General features: G+C 40.0%; 1 protein-coding gene across 3 annotated transcripts in view; it reads left to right on the top strand.

Annotated features, from left to right (window-relative positions):
* ADAMTS9 (ADAM metallopeptidase with thrombospondin type 1 motif 9) overlaps positions 1-19411 on the top strand; it is a 176543-nt gene that overhangs the window by 74185 nt on the left and 82947 nt on the right. For all 3 annotated transcript variants that reach the window (XM_037040884.1, XM_037040885.1, XM_037040883.1), the window contains 9 exons: positions 3061-3227; positions 3320-3449; positions 4518-4644; positions 10441-10651; positions 11121-11285; positions 12982-13146; positions 16213-16332; positions 18119-18223; positions 18359-18526. In XM_037040884.1, coding sequence (XP_036896779.1) covers positions 3061-3227; positions 3320-3449; positions 4518-4644; positions 10441-10651; positions 11121-11285; positions 12982-13146; positions 16213-16332; positions 18119-18223; positions 18359-18526 — 1358 coding nt within the window. The remainder of the gene's footprint in view (positions 1-3060; positions 3228-3319; positions 3450-4517; positions 4645-10440; positions 10652-11120; positions 11286-12981; positions 13147-16212; positions 16333-18118; positions 18224-18358; positions 18527-19411) is intronic.

The following is a 19411-nucleotide window of genomic DNA, read 5'->3' as shown; positions in this document are numbered from 1 at the left end:
ACTGAGGCTTAGAGAGGTTAAGTAACTTACTCAAGATCGCACAAACAGGAAGGAAGAATTGGAATCCTTGTCGGTCTGACTTCAGATCCTATACCCTAACCACTTCAGTTTAGAAAACTGTAGAAAACTGTATGGCTAACCAAGACTTGGGGATACACGTGACTAGAACTTGAGGTTTATCAGTGGCACTGAATGGTTAGGCTGGAAAAATGAGTCAGAATAAGATTTGTAAAGATATAGAAAAGTTATTTTAAGGAATTTGAACTAAAATTCTGTAGGTATTAGGGACTACCAACAAATTTTGAGCTGAGAAAAAGCAGCCACAATTTTGGAGGGTTTTAAAAATCTTTTTAAAAGTTTTTTCCTGTGTTGCTACGTTCTTCCCCACCATTTCATGTGAAGCATCCTATTCTTCCCTTAAGGCCCAGATGGGGCTTACTTGGGTGGGAATTGTGATAGTGAAGTGCTGGATTAGGGTCAGAATTCAATGCTTAACTCCTGATCCTGCAAAAAGTAGTCTTTGTATCAGGACCGTGTTCAGTTTAGACGGCTCTGTGAGGTTCCCCTGTGCAAGAGAGCAAGCACCTCACTGCTACTGAGCCACAAAGAATAGTCAGAGCTCGTCTCAGCCCTCTTTGATCACCACATAAGGGTAAAATACCTACTTCCCCCTAAATCCTCCAAACCTCTCCTACGTACACATTGCTTCTGCCTGCACAGTAAAAGACATTGCGCTATCTGTGTTGATGAAAGACAGATGATGATCTGACAAACACTTAGGATTAGGACATTTGGGCCACATCCCACAACCAAGACAAATTTTCATTAAAATGATGCCAAGACATGAAGCTGCCAATGACTCCTGTCCAGCGTAGTTTCTTGGTCAGCTAGTGTCAAATGGTGGGCATTGGTGCTCAGGACAAAACCTGTTTGCTGTCCATCAGTTAAATTTCCATGCTCCCCTTATTCACCTAAACACATAGCCTGGACATTTCAAGGGTTCCTTTCCTGCTGACATTTGCTAATCATGTACAATTTATAAAGGCTAAGGGGGCTTTTCTTGAGTATTTTGTTCAGAGCCTGAGTGTTTAATAGCTCTGATCTGTTGAGTGCCTATTTCATGTCCAGCCCAATACTTAGGAGGATTCACTATTCAAAGAGCAGGGGTGCTGTAGGAGGGGGACACTACTATTTAAAACCAAAATTTTAATAATAAATTCTAAGGGGAAATAAACTGATCAAAAATATGAGAATACATTTATTTTTTCTTATTCTTAGGTTCAATGAAATTACATTTTAATTTTTATCATGCCCAGGTTTTGAGAATGGAGAATAAAGTAGTTGATACATTTTTTTGCTGAGCTTTTCAGGCAAGTCATATATCAGAGTAGTATATTCTTCATTTAACATTTGAATTTTTAACAGTAAACTCTGAAAGGGAATCATTTCTTAAAGACTTCTGGAGCTTTATTCACTTTCACAGTAGTCTCTCTTAACACTTTGATAAATAAATTATTCTTCTGAAAGCAGAGGTCACCTCATTCTCCTTGTCTGTTTTCTTTCCTACGTTTTCCACTGGTCTGTCAGGCTCTTTGTTGGCCCGTATTTTGGCATTTGTTGCAGGCAGTTCTCCAACATTACTTTTTCAGCTTTACTGTTTGTTTCATCTATTGCAAGGTCTGCAGTAGCTTCATTTATTCTTCCAAAGAAAGTATTTATTGAGCACCTATTGTACTAAGTTCTCTTTCAGAAGCTGGGATATGCACAGAGGTGAATAGGGCAGTCCTACGTCCTTGTCCTCGTGGGGAAGACATTCTCATTTGGGGAGAGAGCGCATCAACAAAGTGCTGCGGAAGGAAACGAAGGCAGGGAATGGTGTAGGAAGTGAGCATCTGTGCTGGCCAGGGCAGGGGGGTGCAGTTTTAAAAAATAATGATCTGGGTGAGTCTGTTCAACCACTTTTATGGTTTAACAAATGATCTCAAAACACAATGGCTTAGAAGAACACATATAAGCTGTCTCCCAGTTTTCGTGAGACAGGAGTTTGAGAGCAGCATAGCTGGGTGTTTCCGGCTTGAGATGTCTCATGACATGACAGTCAAGGCCAGTCAAGACTGTGATGGGATCTGAAACTTCACAGGTTGGTAGAAGGCTTGGGTTCTTCACTGCTATTTCCAAAAGCCCCTCAATGGGGCCGCTTTGGTTTCTTTACAATATGATGGCTGGCTTTTCCTAAGACCAGAGACTGAAGGAAGAGCAAGGTGGTGCCGCAATGCCTTTGACAACACATTTCTGCAATGTCCTAGTGACAACACAGTCAGTGCTATTCAGTGTGGGAGGGAATGATGCACGGAGGGACTTGTAGGAGGCAAAGGTCATTGGGCCTGTATCGGAGGCTGGTCACTACCTTCGGCCTCTCCGAAAAAGTGACATTGTAGCATCATATTGGCTGTGGATTTTCAGATTTCCACATCTGTCAAAGAAGACTAACGTCAGTTTAATAATCCCAACTAAATCTAACGTAAGGTAGAGAGGGATTTTGTACGTGTTCAGTTCATTATAAATATTTTTAAATCCTAACACTTCCACTCCCCTCTGTAACCCTGCAGCTGTGAGGCTTATGTAACAAACCTTAGGCTAAGTAGGATGCTTATATTGTCTCTTAATTTTGAGAGTCACCTTGAAGGGTGGTGTTTCTATCTGTTTTAGAAATAAAGAAATGGAGACTGTGCGAGAGAAAGTGATTCCCCAAGGACACATAGCCAGCAAGTGGCAAAATTAGGGTTTGAGTTTGTGCCTATTTGCCTGAAAGTCCATGTTCTTTGCACTCTTACTCTCTATCAAAGTGTTATTTTTTTAATTTTTATTGTTATTCAATCATAGTTGTCCCAATTTTTCCCCCACTGCTCTCCCCTGCCTTGCCTACCCCCACCCCACCCTGCCCCCTCAGTCATTCCCCACCTTATTGTCCATTACTGTGGATCCTTTAACGAAGTGTGATTTTGTATGGTATACATTGAGTTGGCAGCAAGTCAGTGTATTCTGCTTTCTCCTCTACAGCTTTATCAAACAGTACAGGTGAATTCTTGCTAAACGGAGACTTCGTTGTCACAATGGCCAAAAAGGAAATCTATATTGGGAATACTCTGCTAGAATACAGTGGGTCTTACAATGCAGTCGAGAGAATTAACTGCACAGATCGCATTGAAGAAGACCTTTTGCTTCAGGTAAAACCTTGACCATGAGCCCACAACCCTTTTCTTCCACTCGGGATCACCAGACCTGCAGACATCGTGTCCCTTTCCTCTGCACACCCCAGGTGTTGTCGGTGGGGAAACTGCACAACCCCGACGTGCGCTATTCTTTCAACGTCCCCATAGAAGATGAGCCCCAGCGCTTCTACTGGAACAGTCATGGGCCCTGGCAGGCCTGCAGCAAACCCTGCCAAGGTACCAGCTTTTAGGCTGAGTTTGGGGGATTTGAGGTATTCCTTTGGTTTGTTTTTCCAGTTTTATTGACATGGGATTGATATTATAACATTCTATAAATTTAAGGTATACGAAGTAATGATTTGATATATTGCAAAATAATTACCACCATAAGTTTGTTTTCATCCATTATCACACATAGTTACAATTTTTTTCTTGCCACGAGAACTTTTAAGATGTACTCTCTTAGCAACTTGCAAATAGACAACACAGTTTTGTTAACTACAGTCACCATGCTGCACATGACAGCCCCAGGACTTATTTATCTTATAACTGAAAGTTTGTAGCTTTGACCACTTTCAGGCCATTTTGTCCACCCCCTCCCTTCCACCCACCTCTGGCAACCACTTGCCTGAACTCTGTTTCTATGAGTTTGGTGTTCTTTTTGGATTTCACATAAAAGTGAGGTCATGCAGTTCTTTCTCTGTTTGATTTGTTTCACTTTGAGATGTTTTGAGTTAAAAAAAAGAACTGAGGTGTTTTTAAATTTTTTGAAGAAACAGTCAAATATGCATGCTCTTTATACAACTTTCTACCTGCATGTATTCTCTGACCTCTGTATTGAGTCTGTCTCATCACATTTGGTTGGCATGTTAAGCTTTTTTAGGGCTTCAGGATCTGTTAGGGTTTCTCATCCTGAGAGGTCCGCACACATGTGTGACGCCAAACGAATCGGCTGTCACTTTGACTTTCCAGAGACATAGATTTAGGAGTTGTATGATACCTTATTTATTTAATTTCCTTTTGTCTGAATTAAGGGTTGGCAAACCATAGCCAGTGGGCCAATTGCAGCCCACTGCCTGCTTTTACAAATAAAAATTTTACTGGAACACAGACACACCAAGTTTTTACATGCTGCCTGTGAGCAGCTGCGTTTGCCCTATAATGGCAGAGTTGAGAAATTTCAACAAAGGTCACGTGGCCTACAAAAATATTTACTATCTAATCCTTTACAGGAAATGTTTACCAATCCCTGGTCTAAATAGTAAGTGGAATAGGATACTCTCTCTAATTTTTCCTGCTGCTTAGGGGAGCGGAAACGAAAACCCGTTTGCACCAGGGAATCTGATCAGCTTGCAGTTTCTGATCAAAGGTGCTATCGGCTGCCGCAGCCAGGACCCATCACTGAACCCTGTGGCACAGATTGCGATTTGAGGTAAGGCCAGTGTCTCCCCGTGGTCTTTACAAATGAGTTGTGAGGGTCTTGCAGGAGGTCTCTGCATGTGAGCAACAGGAACAGGAGCAGGAGCAGGTGCAGGGGGTGTTGGGCTTTAATCCCCTTCCTTGTGTTTCTGTGAAATGAAGCATTAACCAATTTCCCATCCCTCTGAAACCGGTGATCCAACACATACACCTGCAAACATCTTATCCCTTTCTTGAGGATTAAAGCTAACTAGTAAAACATGGCACTTGCCAAAAACAGTTTTCATTTGACACTGACAACTCAATATGTGGATATTATTATGGTTGAGTCACATCTTGTGCAAAAGTTTAGTTGGAAAGTCAGCAGATAAGGGGGAAACTTTATAATTCAAAATACCCGTAATGTTCTATAGTCACCCAGAGTATATAAGCCCCAGCAGAACTCTTATGCACATGAAGGTTACAGTGTACCAAGGTAGAGTCATAGAAGGAATTAGAAGAAAATCTGTATACAAATGTCTAAATATCCACTCACTTTTGTATCTAAGAGAAATCTGAAATCTGAGCCAAGAAATAGTGATGGGTGCAAAATTCTTTAGTTTTTCCATTTGCCTGCGAGGTTGGCTGTGTTGTGTTTGAATATTAAGTAGCCTGGAAGTTGCATTGGCTAGTCTACCTATCAGTTAAATGCTGGTAAGATGAGTTGGTGCTTTATCCTCCTTTTACAGAAAAATATATGTATATGTGTAGAATAGTTTGGAAACCTGTTAAGGTCTCACCATTCATGAGAAGCAAGATGGACACTTAAGCATTTTCACGTTCCACATCATCATGGGAAATCCTCTTGCGTGGTATTGGCAGCCTGTAGTGCTGGAGTGAAGATGGTCAGGCATTCTCAAGGTTATAAGAGAGAAGAGCAGTGCTGTCATCAATTAGTCATGTCTGTCATGGGAATAGGTTGGAGAGACATGGCATAAGTGTTACATCTTTGCCAGTCCCGATATGAAGTCTGACTTTGAAGCCCTGGCTCTTTCCATCCCACAACACTTCCTCTCCACTCAGTGTCACTAATGTGCTTTCTCATGGCTTGTCAAAAAGTGCTGATGGAGGTCATTGTCAAAAGAAAAACCCAAGGCATTAAAAGGCAGACATTTATACTAGGCAGTATTTATTATTGTTATAGGTAACATCCATATGAACCTATTGCTTCAGCCAATTGAGTTAAGTTAGAGTTAAAAGTCTTTTCAGAAAAATAATTAGCTAGTTAATGCTGACCTGAATTAATCGCTAAAGTTTAGGGGAGAACATTGGATTGATGGGTAGAGTCCTTAAAGCACACCTTCAATAAACTGGGGAGGGTGACATTTTACAATTAGCCTTACTTATATCAGCTATCACTGAAAACACCATTGTAACACTAATAATAATTACATTATTCAGAGTGAGCGTGATAACTACGCTGAAAGTAATAATAGAGTCAACCATTTACTAAGGGCTATTTTTAACAATTATATATTATCTTATTAATGGTCTTATGTTAATAAGAGTTTTTCCTTATATATAAATCTTATTAATTAACTAATATCATATTAAATTAATGTCCTATTAATTATCTTATTAATAACCTACTAAACAGCACAGTGACATAGGTATTTTTATTATTATTCTAAATTAACAGATAAGGAAAACGGAAGCTGAGAAAAGTTAAGCAAACTGCTCAAGGTCACACAACTAGTTGGTGAAAGGGCAGGGCTTAAATGTGCTCTGTTTGACTCTTGAGCCTGAATTCTTAAAACCTTAGAGAAAGCTGTTTTCATTTCTAATGCAGGCATAATTAGCGATACTCACCGATTTCATTTTGTGTAGCTTTTCTTTCTTTGTGAAAAGAAATCACTCCCAGGAGTTTTCCGCCCCATCCCTGTTCTCTATCTTACTTAGAGCCCTTCTCTGTCATTTCTGCACTGAATCAGACCAGGAGAGTCTGGTGATGGGGCAGTTTCGGATGGTAGATGCAGATATTGTGGGACTCCTGCCTGTAGCATTAAGCATGCTCTTATAATTGTAGGGACGGTAAGTTTGTGCAAAGCATTTCGAGTACTAGAACATGGCCATAAAAAAGAAAAGATTCTTTAAGAACCCTGCTTAAGTTTACCTGTGAAGCAACAATTTCATGATGGAGATAATGTTTGAACTGTTACTTCAAGAAACTAAAATTTTTCACTTCAAACAGATTCCACAATAAGCCACAATGTAGTTTATAATGGTGCTGGCTAATCCAATGTTCTCCAAAGTCTCTCTAGCACTGGAAGCTTTCAGACATAAACCAAATATTAAAGCAAAATTTTGAAAACAAATACATTGAAAGGTAGCCTTGAATCCATGAGACTTTTCTGTAGAATTGTGTGGAAGATCTCAACTGGATGGCTCCTCAAACTGTGTTATTGATTTATGTCAGGGGTGTCAAACTCGTTTTCACCAGGGGCCACATCATCTTTGCAATTGCCTTCAAAGGGCTAAATGTAATTTCAACTCCGTAACAGGTAAGGAATAGTTACATTTATATAGTCCTAAAATTATTTTGGCCCTTTAAAAACAACCACAAGGCTGATGTGGCCCCCAGTGAAAATGAGTTTGACACCCCTTGTTTATGTGGAGTTATAGGATACGTGAACTTCGCTGTGAATAAAACACCCAGTAGTAGTAGTAGTAGTAGTAGTAGTAGTAGTAGTAACAATAGCTACTTTTTTGAGAGGGTGCCCCATACTGGCGTGTTAAATGCTATGCATGCCTTGCTTCATAATCTTCGTAGTAGCCCTGTGAAATGGATCCTATTTTCCCCCATTTGACAGATGAGGATACGGAAGGTTGGTGACGTTAAGTTACCTACCTAGGGTAAATACCTAAAAAGTGTTAGAGCTTGCATTCACACCTAGCTCTTTCTGATTCTATAACGCATTCTCTAACTTTTATTAAAATCGTTTCATAATACCTAAGTAAAACCAGGGCTTATAATCTTATTTCATCATATAGTAGGTGCATCAAAGTTGCTATTCTAAATTTCCCATTCAGAGAAAGTCAACTTTTTTTATACTTAATGTAAAAGAGGAATACTTAGACTCTACTGAGACCAAAGGAAAACAGCAGCTCAGGGAACAGGCTTCGATGATGGTAGCACCTCTAGCTGATTAAAGAAAAGAAGGTGAAGGACTTGTAGCCGTGTTTTATGGTAGAAATGTCTGGTACAAGTAACAGCTTATGAGTAAGACTTTAAAAATGAAAGGAAGAAAGGGAAATTTAGGATTAGCTTATAAAGCCTAATAATAACTAGACAGGTGTATGCTTATATCGAAAATTAAATAGAAGATTGTTTTTGCTTGTCATCACTCAAACTCATACCTTTATGCCTTTTATGGATTGTTGGAAAAATAAAGTTGTTCACAGAAAAGCATACAAAGATACAAACTGAGCCCAAAGAAAGTGTTTGGTCTTTCTTCTGTCTACCTGACAGTTGCTATAATTGTAATTTGTACTAATTATTGTCAAGTGGCTATTTGTAAAACTGAAAGACTGAAGAGAGGATTATTACTAATTGGCTACAATCTAAAATAGTTTTTTCCAAAGCATGTCTGTGGAACCTTAATCCCACAAGACAATCGTGGCAGACCAGCATGTTGGAGAAGCCTTCCTGACCATCTCCTCCTCTGTGTGGACATTCATAGCACTGATTAACATTGCGAAGGCCCTGAGAAGCTCTGTGGTACAGAATGCTGCTTAAATCAATAGCTCCCAAATTATTTAATGCCATAATGCTGCACACACTCACGGAGACATCATGTTTTTTTCTGTCTCTACTTATTAACAGACACTTTGCTTTTCTGAAATATGGTAATAAAATACCATCATTGCATGAAACGAACTGAATGAATTCAGAACACTGAAGTTGAGACAACCTTCCAGAGAGAGACTATGAAGCAAATAATACTTTTGAAAAGAACTTTCCCAAGGCAGTCTTATGACCTTTCACACTTTTCAGGTTCTCTGCTCGAATTCCAGGGATTGCGAGTGCCATGGAGACTCTTATAGTTTTCCAGCCTGAGCTTCTGGGATGTTTTCTTGTGGGGGTAGGACTCTTGCCTCCCTTATCCAGGATGGAAAATAGCTATTCCACAAGGAAATGGTGAGGAAAGCAAAGAGAAGGTAGTCAGGAATCAAATGGCAGATTGAAGTTCCAGATGCCTCTGCTGAATTGGTCCATGTTTTTGCCTTACTTCCTTAGGGAAGCAGGGCTTCACCCAGATTAAAGTTTGACAGGATGAGATAAAGCATTGTTTTACTGCCCCTCGTTTAACATGTTCCAGTTAGAGCAAAATCCCCAATATCCTCTATCACTGGAACAGAAAATCTCGGTAGCCCACTTTATATGCCAAATGAGAAAGTAGGTCAACTCTGGCCTACTTCTGAGCATTTGTGAGGGTTTGCAAGATGAGCATGTGTCCATGTCCAGTAAACCTGTTTCCTTCCTGAGTCCTTGCCCGGAACAGGTGTGCATGGAAGAATTCATAGGGCATTGGTGTTTGACAAACAACTGAATTTCTGAACAATACAGAACTAACAGTCAGGAGTAAATCCAAATGAAGACTATAAAGAAAGTGATCTTTAGTTGTTAGATTTAATCAACACAATATTTTTCGAGTTTATTTATTTAGACTATTATATTCAGTTTAAGCCTTTTTTCATTATAAGCACTGATCATATTCCTGGGCATCAAAAAAACAAGTCAATTTATTATCCCATTCTAAGCACCTACTGTGTGCCAAGAAAGGTTCATTATAGGGTACTATACATGAAAAGGTAGTGTATATGACAAAGATTTGTAGGTCCAAGTCTAATTATAAAGATGTATAATTCAGTGATGAGCGAATAGGTGGAACGCAGATTTTTAAGGCAGTGAAAACACTCCATATGATGTGATACTGATGAATACGTCATTATACATCTGTCCAAACCCATGGAATGTACAACACTGAAAGTGAACCTTAATGTAAACTATGGACTTTGGGTGATAACAATGTGTCAGTTTAGGTTGGTCTATTATAACAATGTGCCGTTCTGGTGGGGGGTGCCGGTAGTAGAGTTGATTGTATGTACTGAGGGGGCAAGGGGTTTATCGGAAATCTCTTCTTCTCAACTTTACCGTGGACCCAAAACTGCTCTAAAAAAAAAGATTTTTTAAAAAATTTATAATTGAATTGTGTGCACTATGATCCTTGTCTTCAAGGAACTTAAGGCCTTTACTCACCGTTCAGCACACTGAAATTCACAATTACAGTCCAAATTATCCATTCTTTTATAAATCCACAAGATATTCACTGAGCACTTTCTGGCACAGGCCTACATAAAGGAGATTTCCTGACGAGAGTTTCCAATGGTAGTTCTCTCTTAAAAGCAGCCTGCTTGATAAATGAAATGCTGTGGAACGTGAACCTTTTAAACATAAAATTGCTTTTGTTTTCCTCTGTTGAATTCCAGTGGATTTTTTTTTTCTTGCTTGAATTTTCGATTGACTGCACCATGGAAAAATCTTTACAAAAACAGAGCCACTAGTTATCACTCTGTGACTTCCATGCACATTGGTGGCCATGAAAAAATACAGGGCTGTGTTGCTTTAAAATTGAATTTCAGTTGCTGACTGTGGCTTTGAGTTTCATGGTATTTGAGTTAAGGAAGAACAATGAACGCAGGTCTTCCACCAGTTGAGTGTAGATAAGACGTGACAGAACTCTTGGTCTTTCCCCCTTGTTATGCACAGGTGGCACGTTGCCAGCAGGAGTGAATGTAGTGCCCAGTGTGGTTTAGGGTACCGCACACTAGACATCTCCTGTGCCAAATATAGCCGGCTCGATGGGAAGATCGAGAAGGTTGATGACAGTTTTTGCAGCAGTCATCCCAAACCAAGCAACCAGGAAAAATGCTCAGGAGAATGTAACACAGGAGGCTGGCGCTATTCTGCTTGGACCGAAGTAAGTTGATTCTCTCTGAAAGAGATTCTTCTTCTTGAATGCTAAGTCTGATTAGTTGATGGGAATGAATCAACTAATTCATTCATTAGGGCTGTGGTGAGTAGCCCTGTTTAGCTGTATGGAAAAAGAGTAGCAGAATTAATTTGCAATGCTTGAGATGGCCATGGCATGTGGAAAATTGGTAATGGTAGGCCAAATCATTCAATAACTTTTTCCATACCCCATAGGCCATTTCCAATTTTGCTTTCCTTTGCCCATTCACTAATACTGACTTCATTATAAATCGGGCAAATAAATTGATAACATGAACAGATTGTCCCAAAATAACAATCAGAATTGACCAAGGATGGTTAGTTGGTTGGTTGGTTGGTTGGTTGTTTCTAAGGTCCGGCAGAGACACCCAGCCTAGCCAGGATCTTGAGCATGCTTGATAAGAAACTCTATTTTATTTAGTTTTTTGTCTTTTCAGTGTTCTGAAAGCTGTGGTGGTGGAATCCAGAGGAGAAGGGCTATTTGTGTCAACACACGAAATGATGTCCTGGATGATAGCAAATGCATACATCAAGACAAAGTCACCATTCAGAGGTGCAATGAGTTACCTTGCCCACAGTGGAAATCAGGAGACTGGTCAGAGGTGAGATGGGAGGGCTGTTATTTCCCCCAGGTCATCCCTGGGGGAAAACTCTGAGTCCAAGTTCCCCCCCCGGGCTGTTCAAGTTTAAACCTACTGCACCTTTCTCCCTCCTCCTATTGAGGAAACAGCAACTCTAGTCCTCTACTCACTCATGACAGGGGAGAGTAATGGGGGAAAATGGGGACAACTCTAACTGAACAATATTTTTAAAAAATAAGAAAAATAAAATAGGAGAATTAGACACCAGTGAGTGACTTGCCTGACTTATCCATCCAATTGCTGGTGGAAATTTGGAAAAGGGAAAGGACCAGGCTGAGTGTGCCAGATATGCCTTCCTTGCCCCTTACCTTATGAAGTGCAAGGTGAACCCTTCATTACTGAGCACAGGGGACCCCAGGATAGCTAGACAAAGATGCTAGAGCCTCTTTCTTGCTTTTATGCTAGTGTTAGCACTCACTGTAACATAGCCTCATGAGAGTCTCCCTGAACAGGTGACTCCTCCCACCTTCTTTCTGGAGAGCAAGTAGAAGGAAAAGTGAAGTTTCTTTATTTATGGGCAACGCCAGGAATGTGAGGAAGGAGGCTTTTCCTGTTGATGGCTTCTAGCCATTATGTGTGCATGTTCTTGTCTCATCCATAAAAATGCAGAGTAACTGTTTACCTTCAGCATCAAATAAAATGTGGATTTTTAAAAATATATTTTATTTGTTTTATTTTTAGAGAGGGGGAAGGGAAGGAGAAAGAGAGGGAGAGAAACATCAATGTGTGGTTGCCTCTCATGTGTCCCCTACTGGAGACCTGGCCTGCAACCCAGGCATGTGCCCTGACTGGGAATCGAACTGCGATCCTCTGGTTTGCAGGCCCGGGCTCAATCCACTGAGCTACATCAGTCAGGGCTAAAAAGTGAATTTTAAAAGAATACTATTATTGCCTGTTTAATGGCAGAAAAGTAACGGTGTCTGACTCCTGGACAAATTAACAATAAACTTAGTGCTTTTATTCTTTGTTAATAAGCTGCCCTTGGTTTAAACTCTAGTATTGTTTTTAAAATGATAAAAGAAGGTAGTGGGTTTATTTTTCTTAGATAGCTAATATTAGCTGAAGTATCACTTCAAATTAAGTAACAAGCTTTCGCAAGAATGTTTGATAAAGCAGAGGCTGGGAAAATCAAACATTTTTCAAGTTTTTTATAATGAGCATAGACAATAATGATGATTATATTTAACATTATTAAATGAGCATGTGGTAAGCAATTTACTTGGAGTCATTTTCAATTTTTTCACAATTGTTTGCAGTAGGCACTACTGTTCCCATGGTGTAGATGAGAAAACGGAGGTATAGAGAGGTCACACGATTTCTGGATTAAAAACCAAGTTGTTCTGACTCATGAATTCCCTACACTTAACTCTATTCTAGAAAACTATGACTGCTGTTCTTCAATATTTCATGGTGCTATGTCAAGTTTATTCTGTACTCGAAACTGGCCCAGAGCCTGTATAAATACAGAAGGAAGGAAGGAAGGGAGGGAGGGAGGGAAGGAGGGAGGGAGTTAGTTTTGATATATTTACAAATGGCCATGAGAGAGAGGAACTGCTGTGAGAAAAGGGCACACCTGCTCTTGTTGACCCACACACCACCCCAGGACCCACATCACATTGTCCAGAACTGAGCCTGACTGTCTGTGCTTTCATTCCAGTGCCTGGTCACCTGTGGGAAAGGGCACAAACACCGTCAGGTCTGGTGTCAGTTCGGTGAAGATCGATTAAACGATAGAGTCTGTGACCCTGAGACCAAGCCAGCTTCCATGCAGACCTGTCAGCAGCCAGAATGTGCGTCCTGGCAGGCAGGTCCCTGGGGACAGGTATTTCAAATGATAAAGTTCTTAACTACATTCTTTCCTTTTTATCTGGAGAGGGCTTACAGCTGGGCATTCCTGCACCAGGGATTTCACTGCTGTGTCTGTTACTTGCGCTATACCTTCATGGCTCAGTGTCAAAGTGAGAGAAACTCCGCAACCGTTTCATCACACTCTCTGGGGTCGCCACTTGCCCTCCTGCTGCTGGTTATCCCCTTTACAGACCCGTGTGCACGTCTTCACTCATCGTTAAAACTAGATTGAGACACAAACATTTGAACAATTCACAACCCATCTCGAGTCTATCTGATGTTCTTTTCTAGTTTGCCCCTATGCTTCTGTTACAGAAAATGGGATCCAGCCCCAGCATCTTTGGCAGGAGGGTCTGGACTGGAATTTGGGCGGGATGTTTTGGCTCCCAATCTTTCCCAAGCTCACCTCTCATAAATAAGTCAGATTCTTCAAACAAGTTAATTAGATCAAAGGCTACAGAATTATCTCATTTGCAAGAATCTCTTCCAAGTCCCCTTGTCTGGAGGTTTTAAGTCTTAACTAGATCTGTTCTTAAAGGACAGAATGAAAGTCTCTCTTGGGCTTACATTAGAGAAGCCACTACTCTTGGAATCAAGTCCTTCCCAATATAGAAGCAAAAAAGCATTCTGGTACTATTTAAGTAGCTCTCAGGTTCACAGGAGAAGCAAAGCAGCTGTCTGCTGTCACTTACACAGTATCTTGAAGAATGACTTTTTCTCCACCCTGTCTAGTCACAGCCTCAGCCACTTCAGTTGCTGAGCTCGCATCATTTCCAATATGGCTGTTGCAAAGGGAGTTATTGCTACTCCCTGACACTTTTTGTCATTAGCATTAACACTGTTCCAGATCCTCCCCATTGCACAGCATCCCTAGTCAAAAGGTCTGATCACTCTACATAAACAGGGAGAGTCTACATATACTTCAGATATTGCCTCCTTTTTGTCCCCATCTACATAACTCTTAGGGAATAGTAAGAGGAAAGAGGCCCAGCTCAGGGTCACTTTTAAGATCTGAATATTACATCTTTTAGAACTGGTGGACCTACTTTTCACCCTTGTCCACACCAGGCCAGTCCTAACCAGGGAGTTGTTTTTCTTTTGCCTGAACATGCAGTTGAGGGCAATAAACTGTGTTTTAAAATATCATTTAAGAGTAATGCTTGTTCATAAGAAAAAATTGTGCAAAATGTTATTTAGCAAAAAGAAGAAAACCAAACATACGTGTAACCTTATAGTACAGAGATCACTATTATTAATAGGTTTGATTTTCTTTTTAAAACTAATATTAAGATTATATTTTGCCTTTTTTTTTTGGTTTGAAGTAAAACTCATGTACAAAATTAACCATTTTAAAGTGAACAAATCAGTGTCATTTAGTACATTCATAATGTTAGGCAACCACCACCTTTATCTAGTTCCAGAGCATTTTCACCCCCAGAGAGTGCTCACTAAGCAGCTACTTCCCATTTGCTCTCCCTTTAGTCCCTGCAGTCCACAGTCTGCCTTCCTCCTCCATGGCTTTACTTATTCTAAGTATTTCACATAAATGGAATCATACAATATGGGACCTTTTGTGTCTGGCTCTTTCATGTAACATAATGTTTTTAAGGTTGTAGCATCCACATTGTAGCATACATCTTTTCCTTGTTCCTTTATATGGCTGTGTAATAATCCATTGCATAGATATAGCACATTTGTTTATACAGTAGTCCCCCATGAGACATTTGCATCATTCACACCTCTTGGCTTTTGTGTATAGTGCTGCTACAAATATTCACATATGAAAAGAAAAGTGTTCTTTTTAGTACCTAATTTCAATTCTTTTTGGTGTATACCCAAGAGAGCTGTTGATGGGCCATTTGATCATTCTGTGTTTAACTTTTTAATTACCAAACACTTTTCTGCAGAATGTGCACCCTTTTACATTTCTACCAGCAATACACAAACGGTCCAATTTATATACATCCTTGCCAACAACACTTCTTATTTTTCTACTTTTTAATTATGACCCTCCTAAGGTTTTGACTTGTATTTCCCTAAGGACTTGGTGACCATCTTTTCATGTGTTATTGGCCATTTGTATATCTCCTTTGGAGAAATTCTTGTTCAAGCCCATTATTTAAAACTTTGTAATTGTGGTAAAATACAGATAACATTAAAATGTATTGTCCTAATTATTTTAAGCAGACAGTTCAATGGTGTTAAGAATATTTATATTGCTGTACAACTAATATCCAGAACTTTTCATCTTGCAAAACGAAAACTCTGTGCATTGGCTGACTGCCCATTTGCCCTCCACCTAGCCCCTGGCAACTGCCATTCTATTTTCTGTCCCTAAGAATTTGACTGTTCTGCATACCTCTAGAAGTAGAATCATACAGTATTTGTCCTACTGCGATGGGAGTATTTCAATTAGCATAATATCCTCGTGGTTTACCCATGTTGCCGCAGATGTCAGAATTTTCTTCCTGAAGTTTTTGAGGCTGAATAATAACCCACTGTATGTATCTACCACATTTTGTTTATGCGTTCATCCATCAATGGCCACTTAGGCTGCTTTCACCTTTTGGCTATTGTGAATAATGCTTCTATGAACAAGTGAATATATTAATATCTCTCTGAGACTCTGCTTTTGATTCTTTTGGATCAAAAGTGGAATTGTTGGGTTATATGACAATTCTATGTTTAATTTTCTGAGGAACCACCTACTATTTTTCATGGTTCTGGTAGCTATAGTGTGGAAGGTATACAAATGATTGAAATGTACCCTCCTCCTTCTATGGGTTCACAGTTAAGGAACTTAACTCCTACAAATATACTTCCCGTGGAGGTAGAAATAATTTCAAATATTAGAGTGATAATTGATCAGTGTAATTTGTACAGAGCAGGATCGCCTAATTTTAACTGATTTCTTTAGATGCCTACCTCCTAGCCCACAATGATGGAAATAATTTTTCTCATGTAGAACATCATGTGAAAAGTAAGAGAAATAGAAATTTTGCTGAATTATATGTGCTTTCCTTTTATTTCTTTCCCCCAGTGCAGTGTCACTTGTGGACAGGGATACCAGCTCAGAACAGTGAAATGCGTCGTTAGGACTTACATGTCAGAGGTAGACGACGATGTCTGCAATGCAGCCACTAGGCCCACTGAGACCCAGGTAAGTCTTTCTCATTCAACTCAGTTGTTGCCTTTGTGCACTGAGATGCTAAAACTTCCCAGAACTTCAGTCAAATTGAAGTCTTTTTGTAGATAAGTGTTTAGGTAGACAAAACTGTTGATTAAATTATTCTGGATTTACTTGTTATATTTTGAATCTGATATTTTGATGTACCAGTTTTTTTGTTATCTGGTCATTGAAATGTATGTAGGTATGATCCCAATTTTTATTGGATGGCAAATGTTGATCATTTGGTCTTGTTTTCTTGAACTTAGTTCTTTACAATAATTTCAAGTAGGGTTCAGCAGAGTCATATATGTTCAGGCAGCAGTGTGCTGGTGCTGGCTTGTTCCTAAATTTTACTGTTATCTATGCCCTTGAGTTATTTACATGTGTGTTTCTGTATGATGGAAATACTATATAATGGTGAGCTACTGTACCTCTCTTCCCAACTTGATATGGAATTGGTAGCTTGAAATTGGCCATGGTAAGAGTATTTACAGCACAGAGGCCAGCAAATGCTATATATTTCAGGGGGTTATTTATTGTTTTGTTGATTATTTAGACATAAGAAGGTGATGGAGAAAATATTAATAATGAAAATTAAACTTAAAAGACTGTCGTGTCTGCAGCTATTACATTGTGAATAGCACAAAAAATTAAGAAAATGCTTTTCCAGTATTTGCCAAGAAATTACTCATGTCATTGATAAATGAGGAAACTTCTTGCATGCATCTTCATTATTTCACTTTCATCCTACTCTTAAAAGTAAACAAAATGTCAACTAACATGTCAGAGCGACATTTGTCCAGCACTTATAACCATAGTTTGTCAATAGATTCAAGAGTTCAGCAAAATTCAACAAAACTATGCACAAACAGATGCCCACCTTTTTTCTCAAGAGAGCTACTTGATAATCACTTACCCACACACTATGTTACATGGGCCTTGATTTTGGAATCACTTATGTAAAGGGAAGACTTGGGTTTATGTATCAGCCTTGCCAATTCCTGAAGACAGGATTTGAACCCAGACTTTCTCCAGAACTCATGCTCCGAGGCTCCACGGGGCAACACATTGCCTCTTTCTTGAGCACCCTTAGTCTGCCGCATGCCAACATGTGCTGTTTATGGATGAACTGTGTCAAAAACAGTAAATGAAGATGGCAGTGTTGCGCCCTGGCTGGCATAGCTCAATGGATTGAGCGCGGGCCTGCGAACCAGATGATCGAGGTTCGATTCCCAGTCAGGGCACATGCCTGGGTTGCAGGCCGGTTCCTTGCAGGCTAACTACCAGCAGGGGATGCACAAAAGGCAACCATACATTGATGTTTCTCTCCCTCTCTCCTTCCCCTCTAAAGATAAGTAAATAAATAAAATCTTTAAAAAAAAAAAGATGGCAGTGTTGCCCATGTTGTCATCGCTGATCAATTAATCAAACACGACTTGAGTTGTGTCATCTTTACTTTTATTACTTTATTGAAATATTTCAAACCACCATATTATAAATGCCTGGGAAATATTAGCGATTACATTGGAGAAGTCATGAAGCAAGGACTCAACAACTCCCTTAAAGATTCCAAGCATGTGTTTCTCTCTAAACTGTTCTGTAGTATCCACTGGACTAGAGGGCAGGCCCACAGTTACAATATGTGAATAATTTCTTCCCTGTATGAAAAGATCCCTGAGGTCTTAGAATTTTTAGTTTTCATATTTTTATATTCCATGAGCATGAAAAGTGTGCATTGACATAAAGGTAACTGGCTTTCCCCCTTTCTCCCCTCTAGGACTGTGAATTACCATCCTGTAACCCTCTCCCAGCTGTCCCAGAAGCAAGGAGAAATGTACACAGTGTGCCCAGAACCCAGTGGCGATTTGGGTCTTGGACTCCGGTAAGAAATAGAGCGGTAGAAGTTGAACGGGTGGAGGGTGAAGAAAGCGTTCTCTGACGTGACCTTAAAATGGAGTGCTGTCCAGTTAGCAACTGATTCAAATAACTTTCTACATTATTTTATTCCAATATCCAGTGCTCAGCCACTTGTGGAAAAGGTACCCAGATGAGATATGTCAGCTGCCGGGATGAAGATGGCTCTGTGGCTGATGAGAGAGCCTGTATAATGTTGCCTAGACCAGCGGCAGAGAAAGAATGTTTTGTGACTCCCTGTGGCCAGTGGAAGGCTTTGGACTGGAGCACTGTAAGCAAGTACATTCTTTGGGATTGGGAGAGGATTGGGGCAGAGTAAAAGGGGTGACTGTAACAAGTCTCCAATGTCAGTGGGCAACATTTTAGAATTGGTCTTAAATTTAGATCGGGATTTAAATTGTTGTGCTTCATGTATGTGCAGCTGGTGTAAATCTTAGCCAGATGGGTAAGAAATGCACATTTTTAAAAAACGTGTAAGTCAATTTAAAATCTACTTAAGCCCCTATCCTGTTGAGCTCATTGGAAAGCCAGTCTTAATTGAATCCCATGAGAAGATAGTAGGTGTGTGAGGTCGCGAAGGCAGCAAAGATGAAGGGAGGAGTGCAAAGATGGCCTTCACCCTGAGTCTGGGTGTCTCCTGCGTCCTATCGTCCCTTGGACGCAGTAGCTCTTGGCTTTCCTGCCAAGAGTAAAAAGTGAGAATCTTCGTTGTATGCTTTGTACCAGGCCTCCATGCACACCAAGAACCGTCTATGGGATTTTGTAGAAGTAGAAAAACCTTTATCTCAGGCAGCTCCTGCTTTCTGCCTTGCCAAAACCACAGAGTCCAGGAAATACAAAGCTTAGGATAGGTGATGAGATATCACAAGGACAATGGAGACTATTATGTCAAGAGATATTATAACATATATATAAAATTTGAGAGGTAGATTCAAAGAGAGCTGTGTAAACATTCAGATGTTGACATTTACTGGCTGCATGACCTTAAGCTGTCTGGTTAAGGTTCTTGAGCCTTAACTTCTTCTGCTCTTCAAAGAAGACCAAAGAATACCTACCTCCAAGGATGTTGTGTGGATTATTTGAGATTATATATGTTAAATATTTAGCACAAAGTGGGTGCTCAATAAATGATAGATCATCTCATTCTCATGCCCTG

Source organism: Sturnira hondurensis, unplaced genomic scaffold (genome assembly GCF_014824575.4).
Source record: "Sturnira hondurensis isolate 20B ecotype Veracruz unplaced genomic scaffold, ASM1482457v3 Scaffold0002840, whole genome shotgun sequence".
NCBI classification, from domain to species: domain Eukaryota; kingdom Metazoa; phylum Chordata; class Mammalia; order Chiroptera; family Phyllostomidae; genus Sturnira; species Sturnira hondurensis.
Note: the sequence above shows the minus strand (reverse complement) of the source record. Positions and strands in the feature narration are given on the sequence as shown.